Raw genomic sequence first — 13057 nt, forward strand, 5'->3', positions numbered from 1 at the left:
TAAGCGTCTTCCTTGATGTTACATCAAGCTTTTCGCCCCATCAGGGCAGGTGTCCTCCGAAAAGGAGGAATGGGTCTGGGGCCAGGCAGGATGAGGCTGACAGACTGGAGACAAGGTTGTGGAACAGGCCCAGCCAGGCTGGGAATGTTTCCATTTCTTCTTCTTCTTCTTTTTTTTTTTTTAATTTATTTAATTTATTTTATTTTTGGCTGCATTGGGTCTTCGTTGATGCATGCGGGCTTTCTCTAGTTGCGGCGAGCGGGGGCTACTCTTCGTTGCGGTGCACGGGCTTCTCATTGCAGTGGCTTCTCTTGTTGCGGAGCACAGTCTGTAGGCATGCGGGCTTCAGTAGTTGTGGCTCGTGGGCTCCAGAGCACAGGCTCAGTAGTTGTGGCGCACGGGCTTAGTTGCTCCGCGCCATGTGGGATCTTCCCGGACCAGGGCTCGAACCCATGTCCCCTGCATGCGCAGGCGGATTCTTAACCACTGCGCCACCAGGGAAGACCTATGTTTCCATTTCTGAGGAACAATCACACCTCCCTGGGAGGCCCTCATTGCCCCTCAAGTTCTCAAGCAGACAGGCACACATACACACACACACATCTCTGGTGGGGAGTTACAATGGCCCATATTCTTTGCCCTGCATCAAAACTTACCAGTCCCCTCTCCTGGGCTCTCACCTCTTTTCTGGGCCAAACTTTCAGATGTGACAGCTAGCTGACACAATCTGTGTATTAAGGGGTCAGACCACAAACAATTGCTATAGGCTTACTCTGTGCTAGAAAATTCTCACAATGACCTTGGGAAGGAGAATTCATTGTGTCCACTTTATAGATAAAAGAAACTAAGGATCAGAGAGGTTAAGTAACTTGCCCAATGTCATGTAATTAGAAAAAATTGCTACTAAACCCATCCAACTCCACCTCCTACGCTTTCTACAATTCCCTGTTCTTTCCCAATTATGCATACTAAGACAGATGGGTGGAATTGTAAGGAATTTAGTTTTGACTTAATATAAAAATTTTATACCCCCTGGAGCCATCAAACCTGGGTTTCCTTAGGCAGTCCTGAGGTGCCGGTCACTGAGATGTGCAAGCGGAGGGACACTGACCCCTCGGTGGGGATGCTGGAGAGGAGATTCACATAAATGAGGGAGAGTGATAATGAAATTGAGATGCTCTCTCAGCCCCAGGATTCTGTAGTTCTGGGATAATGAATCCTTAGATTAACCATTAGGTTTATGAGTTAAGACTGGATTCAACTGTAAGTAACAACAACAACAACAAAAACCCAAGTAATTACGACTTAAACAAAGGGGGCATATGTTGGGTTGGCCAAAAATTCATTTGGGGTTTTCCATAACATCTTACAGAAAAAATCCGAACGAACTTTTTGGCCAACCCAATATTTCTCAGGCATGAAGAAGTCTAGAGATGGAAGTGCTGGCATTTGTTTGGGTGCTGGCAGACCTGCAGTTCTCTTCACCTCCTCTCAGCAAATGCCTTCACAGCAGCTCCTAACGTCAGATCCTCTCACCATGTGCTGGGAAGCCTTGGGTAGAGGCTGGGCTGGGGAGGGGGTGAGGGCAGAGTGCTTCTCCTGGGGTACCTTCTTATCTTGCCCTAATGCCTCCGGGCTGACGTCTCCATATCTCCATGGCTACAACTGGGTCACCTGACCACCTCTAGCTGCAAGGGAGGCTGGGAAAGCAAAGGGAATGGGATTGCCATGACTGGTTTAGACTAATTATGATCCCTCTCCAGGGCTGGACACATTACTGCCCAAACAATATTGGGGTTCAGCAAGGAAGGGGGGCAATGGCTGCCAGCAAACATTGAAAGTTCTTTATTGCAATGATTGTGCATCACCCCTCCCTCCTTGTCCTTCCCCTGTTGGGGGAGGCTCTAGGGACCAGGGACAGGAACACACAGTTCTGGGTAGGCACAGGAGTAGGTGGAGGAGAAGTGGGGGGAGGCAAGGAAGAGAGATCATTAAAAGAAAGTTTTCTTAGCTGGCTTCTTTTTTTCAATTTTCTTACAATGGCCGTAGATGATTTTAAACGATTTCTCATTCTTCGGAAATATACAAGTCAGGCCCTGCTGGCAGGGACATTTGTTATACAGGCCGAGGAACGTCTGGGAAAGGCGAGACTTTGACCCCGACCTTGGGGTTGCTCTGCCCTCAGCCCCGAGGGCCAGCCCCCACTTTCACCACAGCCCAGCTCTGGGGCCCATCTGCTTGTGCACAACAGAGGAGCCTGGGCATAAAGACCTCCACACCCAGCTGCTCAGAGTCTCTGGTCACCTCCTCCAGGCTGACCCCTAGTGTTGCTAAGTTTTCTCTTCACTCCATCCCTGGCATCACCTTTCCCTTGTTAACCCATCTGCCAGTCCTAAGTGGATGAACACTGAGAGGGAGCCCCATCTCAGCTCCTTAAATCCTTTCATAGGTAAGTCAACTCCCCTCTCATGCACACTCAGTTCAGAGGCTGCCTCAGCCCACCTTCCCCCAGGAGGCCACGGCAGAACTCCTGGGGCTTGGAAGGACAGTGGTTAAGGCGGAGGTAGAAAGGGTGAGGGCCAGACCTAACTGCCCATTTACAGTGCTACTTTCAGGGTTTGCTAAGATGACCCCTGAAGAAAGGGAACTCATATTAGAGAAAGAAGCATCGCCATGCCCCGTGCCCCCCCATCCAGGATTCCAAGCCCCTGGAGTGGGGACCCACCTTGGGTCTGTCCAAAGGCTTCCCCAGCAGAGAATTCCCGGGTCATTTCCGCCCCCTCCCCGCCACCCCCCCCGGCCTTCCCTGGCCTCTGGGTGTGCCCAGGCTCCACCTTCCGTGGATCCCTCCCCCTCAGCTCCCCCGGGCACCGACACCCACCTCCGTGTGACACGTGCCGCCCTCAGACCCCTTTAAGGAGCTGTGCGACTCGCAGTTCTCTGCCGCCCGGCGGCAGCATCCACTTGTGCACTTGCCCCGGAAAGCAAATCTCCCCAGTGTCCTGCGGGGAGACGACTCCACCGCGGGCCCCCGCCTGCCTCCTTCTCCCACACGGCGCCCTCACAGCCCACTCCACCCGCCGGGCTGGGCAGTCTCTGGACGGGGCCCCGGGGCATCTCTGCGGCTGGGGGCGGGGGACAGAAGGCACCCGCAGGACCTGACTTGTGCCTAGAGGGAACTAAACAGTTTTGGAAGGTTTGCCCTTAGTGTCCCCAAAATAGGTTACCTCTCCTCTGGTACACACGAGGGTGAGCCAGACCTTCCTGTCTGCCACTGCACAAGCTGCTCTCCTGCAAACTCTGACTTACCCTTTCAGCTGAGCTTGATTGTCACCTACACCCCCCCCCCAAACACACACACACTCACACACCAACGGCCCCCAGTGCCGGAGCTTATGACGTCACCCATCATCCCTCCATCAGACATTTTCAGTAGTCTTTCAACAAGCAAATACTGAGCACCTACTGTGTCCAGGCCCTGGAGATACAGCTGGGCCAAACAAAACCAACAAATGCCTGCCCTGCTCAGCACGCCAGGCCCCGTGAGCTCCGCCTGCCTGCTTCCCTCTCTGGTCCCGGCTGCGGCCTTCCTGGACACCCAGCCACAGCAGTCCCATCACCTGGGTTTACCATGTTCGCAACACATCTGACTCTCTGAAATTATCTTCTTTATCTTGTTTTTAAATTTTTCTATCTCCCCCTCAACTCCAGGAGGGCAGGGATTTTTGCTCTCTTGTTCACTGCTGGATTTCTTAGATGCTAGGACTAAAGTCCTCACACACAGTGGGCGCTGAATGCAAAACTGCTGAACAAAGGAGAATATTGTAATGTTCCTTTGATCTCTCTGACCTCATCTCCTATTATTTCCATTCTCTCTCGCTCCTCTTTTCTATTCCTTGAATATGCCAGGCAAGGTCCCGCCTCTAGACCTTTGCCCTGTTACTCCACCTGGACTGCTCTTTCCACTGCCTGCCTGGCTCCCTTTAGGAAAGACCTCACACCCTTTAGGTCTTTGCTTAAATTTCCCATTGTCGGTAAGGTCTTCCCTGAGCACCCTCTCCTCACACCACAACTCCTGAAGCCCCTTCCTTATTTTCTTTGTCCTCAGGTGTTGATCACCTGGAATTACATTAATATTTTACTTATTTGCCTCCTACAATAGAATGTCAGCTCTCCCAGGGCAAGGATTTTTGTGTCTTGTTCACAGCCCCATCACTAGCACCTAGAAAAATCACTTACATATAGTAGGTGCTCAATAAAACGTGTGGCGGAATGAATGTCTGTCTCTCTTACCAGATGCAAGCGAGCCTGGGATGGGAGTGCTGTGTTGTGTTCACCTCTGCAGTGAGAGCACCCGGCAGCACCCCGGCACGGCTCCCATGACTCCGGTGCGCTTTCTTTGTCCCCCCAAACATCCTCCACCCAGCACTCCCTGCTGCCCCCCACTTCCAGCTTTCACCCACATGAGCCTCTGTGCCCACCCACCCTCCCCAAACAAAGTCTTAGGATGGTGGCAGATGGTGTGCCCTCTACGTTCCTTACCAAACTTTTGACTTCTCCCTGGAAAAATGAGCCCACAGTGAGGAGCAAGAAAAAAGAGAGGAGGAAGAAGAGGACCAGGAGCTGCCGCCACATCATGGACCAGAGGTGGTGGCCGTGCCTCTAAGGTCCAGCTAAATACCCTGCATCTGCAATGTGAGTGCCATGTGACTGAGGCCTGGCGGGTAGGTAATGAGGTGTGATTGCCCAGTCCTGGGGTTGACAGGGAGATGCCCGCAGTGCCAGTTCCCAGACCAAAGGGACAGAGGAGCAAGCAATGGGGATAAAGCTGATGTTTCCCAAGAACCGCTGCTACTTCCTGGACCATTTGCTGTGCTCATCTTGCTGCCGGCAGAATATCTAGTCTGTGTGCTTGGGCTCTGGCACCGGCGAGATCTGGGTTCAATCCCAGCCCTGCTGCCTACTGGCTGTGTGATCTTGGGCAGCCTTCTTAACCTCTTTGAGCCTCAGTTTCCCCTTCTGCAAGATGGGGCATAATAACAGTACATCACAGGGATGATGCAATGCTTAAATTAAATAGTAGATATTTTGCTCTGCATGGAGTAGGCACCCAATAAATAGAAGCTGTTATTATCTTTACGGTTAGAAGTCCTCAGTTAGAAGGATCTCAGATGACTCTCTCATCCAATCCAATTGTGTATTATTGGTAACAACAGCATTGTAAATATTTGTTTTGCAGATGAGGTGACTAAGGCCCAGAGAAGCTGCCAAACCTCCCCAAAGTCACAAAGCTATCAAGTAACAGAAGATTAGACTCTGGTTTTCATCTTTCCACTCCCTTCCTCCATAGGCTTTCAATTAGAATTTCAGTAACTCCCTCTCTTTGAGAAAATGCAGTGCGCCAAAACGCATTTCTGTAGGCCTTCTTGGCGAGCACGAGAATTACAAGCCCAGGACGCACAAAACACAAATGGTGAGTGGGTTGTGGCAGCGGATAATCAGAACAAAGTGCCTAAGTCTTGGGAGTGGGAGCGGGTGATAATGCTGCGGGCAGAGCAGCAAGAGACATTTTTACACATATTAGTCACAGTAGGTAAGGAAATGCTGTGGGAACAAACCGTCCAGGAATCACAGAGGCTTAACACAACACAAGTGGATTTCTTGTTGTGAGTCAGGACACTCTCTGGGCCACTGTCCTCCCTGTGGTGACTTAGCAATCCAGGCACCTCCCAGCAATAGATCCTCACCTTGTCACCCAGCCATCGCAGGGAAAGAGAACTGGAGAACTCACAGGTTTTCTGGGTGCCTCACAGAGGGTGAAATCACCCCCTACCCAAAATTGGTTTGGATGTTGGAATGGATGATGCCACACGTACCCAGACAATATGGAAATGTTTATTACTCGAATAATGGAACTTTCTGGGGACAGCAGCGCAGATGCAAGGAGGTGTGAGTGGCAAGGATGAAGGGGCGGGTGGCTTTGACTTTTACTGCGGCTAGGAGATGGGGCCAGGGTGAGGGTTTCCTGAGCAGGCTGGGGTTTGTGTGGTTTGCACCTCCCACCAGCACCAAGGGAGGAAGCAGGTGCTTTTATTGGCTGGCCTAGATGTGGGGCAAAAAGGGAGTGAGAGCTTGAAAGCTGTCATTGGCCAATCGTCAAAAATGGAGTATTCCTTGGGAATTCCCTGGCGGTTCAACGGTTACGGCTCTGAGTTTCCACTGCATGGGGCACGGGTTCCATCCTGGGTTGGGGAACTAAGATACTGCAAGATGCCTGGCATGGCAAAAAAAAAAAGGAAAAAAAAAAAAATGGGAGTCTTCCTACCTAAGCATAGGCAAGTCTTTGCATTGGTCTTAGCTGTATATTTCTAGATGTGATTCCTCAGGCAAAGGGAAACAAAAGCAAAAATAAACAAATGGGAGAAGATATTGCAAATGATATATCCAATAAGGTGTTAATGCCCAAGATATATAAAGAACTCATATAAACTAATAAGGACCTACTGTACAGCACAGGGAACTCTACTCAATACTCTGTAATAGCCTGCATGGGAAAAGAATCTAAAACAGAGTGGATATATGTATATGTATATGTATAACTGATTCACTTTGCTGTACACCTGAAACTAACACAACATTTTAAATCAACTATACTCCAGTAAAAATTAAAAAAAAAAGAACTCATACAAATCAACAACAACAAAACAAACTACCCGATTCAAGCTGCCTACCAGTACGTCGTTAGCTCTAGGTCCTGGGAGCCAAGTTCCCCTGGCTTGTTAAAATAATAATAAAAGGTTTTGTGGCAGTGAATTGCTCCCACTATACATTCTCCTTTTGTCCTTTAATGATAGAACCCCCCAAGCTTTAGCTGGGCACACAGATGCCCACATGAAAACTACACTTCCCAGTCTCCCTTGCAGCTATCTGCAGCCATGTGACTAAATTTTGCCCAATCAGATGTAAGTGAAAACAATTCCTGTGGCCTCTTGGTCATGCCCTTTTAGGAAGACTGAGCTACCTGCTGTCCCTCTACCCCCTTTCTTCTAACTGGAATGGGGACACAGCAGTTATGGTGATGCATCATCTTTGACATCCTGGGGCAGAGCTTCCTGACTAGTATGTCTGGAAATGTGGATGCCTTCTGCCCTCAGGAGAGCCTCTTTAAGGCCCCAAGGCCCTTCTAATCTTACCCCAAGGTGCTATACACATATGATGTTTCTGTGTGTGCCATGTTGTAAAAAATTAAGGGAAAAAAAAAGGAAAGGAAACAGAGCAGCAGATGGCTGAGCAAGAGGGTGGAAGGAGGTGGGGGCGTGGACAGTCTCACCCAGCATGAGCCTCCAGCCAGCCTCCCCCAACTACCAGATGAGAGAGAAAGCATCTACCTTGCTTAAGCCATCATTAGGGTAGGTTTTTGCTTCTGCAACTGTAAAGTTGTATCCTAAAGAACATAGATGGTTTGGACTTGGAAATGATCTTACTGTCTACTCATAGGGACATAGTTAAGTAAATATGAGTCCACGTATATAATAAAATCAGGCAGTCATTACTGTTTTAAAAAGCACTTTGGTGACATGAGGGAAATGATTGAGATATAATGAGATAGGAGAAAAAGCAATTTCTGATTTCTGCGTGAGGCAAAGGATCTCTGAGTTACACTGTGGTTATGTCAAATGAGGAGTGATGGGTGGGTCCAGGGCAAGGTGACCCCCAGGACAGACTGGACTGGGGGTAGAGTCTCAGTGTTCCAGTCTCAGTGTAGAGTCTCAGTGTTCCAGTCTGACCCAGGAGAGGGGGTCCAGACATCAGAGCTGAGGCCATGCATCTTCATCAGGATCTGGCCAGGAAAGGCGATGGTGTTCTGAGTCCTGACTGTGTTGGTGACCTCTTGGCCGGGGAGACACCAGGTAAAACCTGCACCCACCCCCATCGGAATAGTCCCAGAGAGGCTGACTCCACCTTTGCACCCTTGCACATAAGCCAGGCTAAGTCAATCAGCTAATTCCATCACAATGATTGGTTCAGGGTTGAGCATGCAGACCAAGCAAATCCAATCAGAATCAATCTTAGCATGTTTGCTGAGAAGTTTGAGACAGATGTTTCCTTTCTCTGGGAGGCATGATTTGCATATGTGAGGTGGATTTGTGGTTAAGAGCCTGCCCTGTGGAGCAAGACAGCCTGGATTCAAATCCCAGCCTCACCCCTACTCTGAACCTTTGAGAAGGGTACTTTGAGCCTCAATACCCTATTTGTAAAATAGGGATATTTATAGTACCTACTATAACTTTGTTGTGAGAATAAGAGGAGTTGATACAGATACAAAAGCACTTTGCTCAGTGTCTGGAACATAATAAGTGCTCAATAAATCTTAGCTGTTATTATTATGTGACACCTGGAACTTTTGCAGCTACTGGCAAGGAATCCAGCCTGAGGGCCATGGAGCTACTGGATTCAGCCACACCTGAGGACAGCCTGCTACTGCACTTCTAGTTCCGACCGCCAATGAATTCCCTCAGCATCTAGACCAGTTTGGGTTGGTTTTTTGGATAACTGCAGCAGAAAATACCCCATGGTGATAACCCATGGTGAGACCTTGGGCAAGTCATGTAGCTTTCTGAGCCTCAGTTTCTTTATCTTTATTTTTTTAAAATGTATTTCATTGACGTATAGTTGATTTACAATGTTAATTTCTACCATACAGCAAAGTGATGCAGTTATACATATATATACATTCTTTTTTCATATTCTTTTCCATTATGTTTTATCACAGGATATTGATTATAGTTCCTTGTGCTATACAGTAGGACCTTGTTGTTTATCCATTCTATATATAACAGTTTGCATCTGCTTATCCCCAAATCCCAATCCATCCCTTACCCACCATTCCCCCTTGGCAACCACAAGTCTGTTCTCTATGTCTGTGGATCTGTTTCTGTTTCACAGATAAGTTCATTTGTGTTGTATTTTAGATTTCACATATAAGTGATATCATATGGTATTTGTCTTTCTCTTTCTGACTTACTTTGCTTAGTATGATAATCTCTAGGTCCATCCACGTTGCTGCAAATGGCATTACTTCATTCTTTTTATGGCTGAGTAGTATTCCATTGTATATATGTACTACATCTTCTTTATCCATTCATCTGTCCATGGATATTTAGGTTTTTTTCCATGTCTTGGCTATTGTAAATAGTGCTGCAGTGAACAGCATGTATCTTTTCAAACTATAGTTTTCTCTAGATAAATGCCCAGGAGTGGGATTGCAGGATCATATGACAACTCTACTTTTAGTTTTTTGAGGAACCTCCATACTGTTTTCCATAGTGGCTGCACCAATTTACATTCCCACCAACAGTGGAGGAGGGTTCCCTTTTCTCCACACCCTCTGCAGCATTTGTTATTTGTAGACTTTTTAATGATGGCCATTCTGACCGGTGTGAGGTGGTACCTCATTATAGTTTTGATTTGCATTTCTCTAATAATTCACGATATTGAGCATCTTTTCATGTGCCTACTGGCCATCTGTATGTCTTCTTTGGAGAAATGCCTATTTAGGTGTTCTGCCCATTTTTTGACTGGGTTGTTTGCTTTTTTGTTATTGAGTTGTGTGAGCTAGTTTCTTTATCCATAAAATGGAACTGATGATATTCGAGAGCGTGGAGAGATCAATGCACCAGGTCACTTTCCCACCACAGGCATGGACATTTTTGCATTTATGCTTCACAAGCATTCTCATAAACACCTCTCAATGATCTCCACCCTCATGTTTCCCTTGAAAAGCATTCAGATCCCCCTCTCAGTCCCCCCTACCACATACCCATCCATGAGCACCTCAACATACTCTCTCGAGGCACATTCCTCAACCATGCCCCTCCCACATAGCCCTCCTTCCCAAGGCTTGGCCCTTCCTGGATGCAGCCTCCTCTCACCCCCCACCCCCCCAGTTCCCTCCCGCAGATCCGCCCTGAGGCCACCAGGCCTCCAGACAGGGCCAAACCCCATGGGAAGCTCTATCATGCCTCCCGTCTCCCCTTTCAGCTACCCCCAGACTGGAGCAATCCCTGTCCAGTTCCCTCTCCCAGGAAGTGCAGACAGAAGCCAGAGCCAGGAAGTGACTTTAATGTCTTTTGAGCAAGATGGGGCCCCCCCAAGGAGAAGAGGGAGGGAGGGGTGGCCTTGACCAGCCTGCATCCTCCTCTAAATCAAATGGCACCGGCGGGTACAGACTGGGTCCTTGTGTATGCAACTTAAGCCTACTTGGCAGGGGCATATGATGTTGATGGCGCCCTTGGTCTGCGGAAAACGGGTAAGAGAGTTGAGAGTTACCAAGGTGCAGGGAAGAAGGGGGTTTAAACTCCTTGGGGAGCAGGAGCAACAGCACAGGTGATGGAGTGAGACAGACGTGAGCTCTGTCAGCTCTACAGCTGATAACTTTGTGACCTTAGGCTTCTTTGTCTTAGTTTCTGCATCCGTCAGATGGGGTTAATAATAGTAACCCCATTTGTTATTTTGAGGATTAGACAAAATAAAGTAGATCAAGTGCCCATGATGAAAAGATCCTCTGGCCACTCCAGCTGTAGACTTAGGCCACAGGAGCGGCTGGACTGGCTCCCTTGGCAATGGCAGCTCCGCAGACAGGGAGATGGAGGCTGAGCCCATCCCCCGTAGAAAGATTTGGGCCCAGGGCCAGAGAAAAGGCAAGCAAGAACAAGATGTACAATGCATTCTGCTCCCTGCATTTCCACCAGCTAATAACAGCCATGCTCCATTGAGCACTGTCACTGCCATGACCATACACTCTTCCCAACAACCTGGTGGGGTGGGTACTTTAACCCCATTTTTCAGATGACGAAACTAAGGCTCAGAGAGCAGAAGTGATCTGTCTGAGGTCACAAAGACAGCGGCTGGAAAAGCCAGGGTTTAAACTCAGGTCCAATACCAAAACTGTGGGCCTGCCGTGGCAGCTCCGCTCAAGAAATTAGGTCATTGCGGCAGGGAGGTAGGGATGGGTTGGGAGGTCTTTTCCCACCCGCTCTGCTGCAGTGATGTTAGGGTAGAGATATTCATTCATGCAACAAACATTTGTTGAGCACTGCTATGTGCAGGCACTAAGCTGGGGGGATAGGGGTTCAAAAGTGAATATGCCGGGCTTCCCTGGTGGCGCAGTGGTTGGGAGTCTGCCTGCCAATGCAGGGGACACGGGTTCGAGCCCTGGTCTGGGAAGATCCCACATGCTGCGGAGCGACTAAGCCCGTGAGCCACAATTGCTGAGCCTGCGCGTCTGGAGCCTGTGCTCCGCAACGGGAGAGGCCACGATAGTGAGAGGCCTGCGCACCGCGATGAAGAGTGGCCCCCACTTGCCGCAACTAGAGAAAGCCCTCGCACAGAAACGAAGACCCAACACAGCCATAAATAAATAAATAAATAAATAAAATTTAAAAAAAAAATATTAAAAAAAAAAAGTGAATATGCCTTAATCCTTCCCTTGCAGAGCTCTGCCCAGTGGCGGAGGCAGACAGAAGGCAGGCAAGTCAGGGAGATACATGCTCTGCTGAGGGTCTGGGTCCCAAGGGAGTCGGAGCTCCAAGGAGGGAAGTCTTCTCAGAGGAGGTGGCTGGAGTTGTATTGCAGGACGATTAGGAGTTTGCCAGGTGGAGAAGGGGAAAAGGCTGCCCCAAGGAAAGGGTGAAAAAAGCAGGTGCAGCCACATGGGTTTTTTAACCCATCCCCACCCTACATACCAGAAGGGGCTGCCCCACCCGAGTCTCACCTGGGGCAAGCACATCATGGTTATTCTGGCCCTAGGGACACAGAAGGCACCACCGTGGTCCAAGTTGATGAGACAGCAGTCACTGTAGCACTCCGAGTGGTGGGAGCACCTAGCCCCGTTCGTCTGTGGGGACACGCCCTAAGTCACCAGCTCTCTGGCAGCGTGTGTGTGTAGGGGTCAGGGGGTCCCTGACATTGCCAAAGCCCCAGGGGTCCAGAAAGAGAAGCCCTGAGATGGTCGCCCCACCTCCCACCCCCCACCCCTGCACCCCTCCAGCAGTACTCAGAGGAGCAGGGGGAGAGGAAGGGTGGCAGTTTAGTACTTTTCCCTCTGCTTCTCCTCTCCTGGGGGCCTCCCTCAGCTCTGTGGGTCCCAAAGGGTGACCTTTGTTGGGGGGAGAATATACTCCCAGATCACACTTTAGTGGGGCATGGGCAGAGAATGGGGTGGAGAGAAAGATGGGGAAGGAAAGGGTCGTGCCTAGAACGTCAGGGAGAGGGGTAGACGCTTAGAGCAGGTAGGTAAGGGGGTGGGGGAGGCAGGACCGAGTGCCCGGGAGCGGGTGTTGGGAGGGAGGGGATGGTGCTGGTTATAAGGCCACTTTCTTTCCCCTCCAGAGCCACCAGGGAGGTGAAGCAGGGCTTTGAAGTCCTTTGGGAACCCATCAAGCTTCCAGCCTGAAAAGAAATCGCCAATATGGGGTGGTTCCCCCCCATCCCCCTCTTATCTCTCAAAAGCCACCTGGCACCTTCTGGCTAGACGATGATACCTCGGCCACCGCCCTCTGCTAGAGTGGAAGGTTCCAAAAGCTCTCTTAGCTCACCTTTGTAGACCCCTTTTTAAACTGCGGGAACGCGCCCCAGCAGGGGAGCAGCATCGCCGCGAGTATCGCGAGGGCCGCGGCCATGCGCTTGGGAAGCAGAAGTCCCGCCGGGCTCCGAGAGGCCGCGGGGATAATCCCTCCCGCTGACACGTGACCCGGCGCCCCCAGCGCCCGCCCCGGGCTGGGGGCGGAGGGTGAGGGAGTTAATGGTCACAGGCCACTCCAGGGCGGAGGCCCAAACCAGCAGAAACCCTTTCTAGCGCCCAGGAGGCTCCCAGGCCCCGGCAAAGGATGATAATTAGGAAAGGCGCTCCTATGAGACCCTGACTCAGGCCTGGACAGGCCAGATGATCGATTTTAGGGGCCCTAGGGCCGTCCGTATGTATTACTTGCAAATTAAAACTTAAAACTGTAAACTAAAACTTTATTTTGAAAAATTATGCAAAATTTATATGCTGATA

At 49.8% G+C, this 13057-nt stretch overlaps 2 protein-coding genes across 2 annotated transcripts; both read right to left on the minus strand.

Annotated features, from left to right (window-relative positions):
* Nucleotides 1–1991: 1991 nt before the first annotated feature.
* Nucleotides 1992–4638, minus strand: CLPSL1 (colipase like 1). Its single transcript, XM_036870153.1, has 4 exons — nucleotides 4543–4638; nucleotides 3073–3125; nucleotides 2882–3002; nucleotides 1992–2135 (listed from the first exon to the last, which is right to left on the minus strand). Exons 1-4 carry the CDS (start codon nucleotides 4636–4638, stop codon nucleotides 1992–1994), a joined length of 414 nt encoding a protein of 137 aa, XP_036726048.1.
* A 5562-nt stretch (nucleotides 4639–10200) lies between these two features.
* On the minus strand, nucleotides 10201–12680 carry CLPSL2 (colipase like 2). The gene is made up of 3 exons (XM_036870376.1): nucleotides 12597–12680; nucleotides 11774–11896; nucleotides 10201–10296 (listed from the first exon to the last, which is right to left on the minus strand). Exons 1-3 carry the CDS (start codon nucleotides 12678–12680, stop codon nucleotides 10201–10203), a joined length of 303 nt encoding a protein of 100 aa, XP_036726271.1.
* Between the last annotated feature and the right edge of the window lie 377 nt (nucleotides 12681–13057).

The sequence above is a fragment of the Balaenoptera musculus genome, chromosome 11 (genome assembly GCF_009873245.2).
Source record: "Balaenoptera musculus isolate JJ_BM4_2016_0621 chromosome 11, mBalMus1.pri.v3, whole genome shotgun sequence".
Lineage (NCBI taxonomy): Eukaryota > Metazoa > Chordata > Mammalia > Artiodactyla > Balaenopteridae > Balaenoptera > Balaenoptera musculus.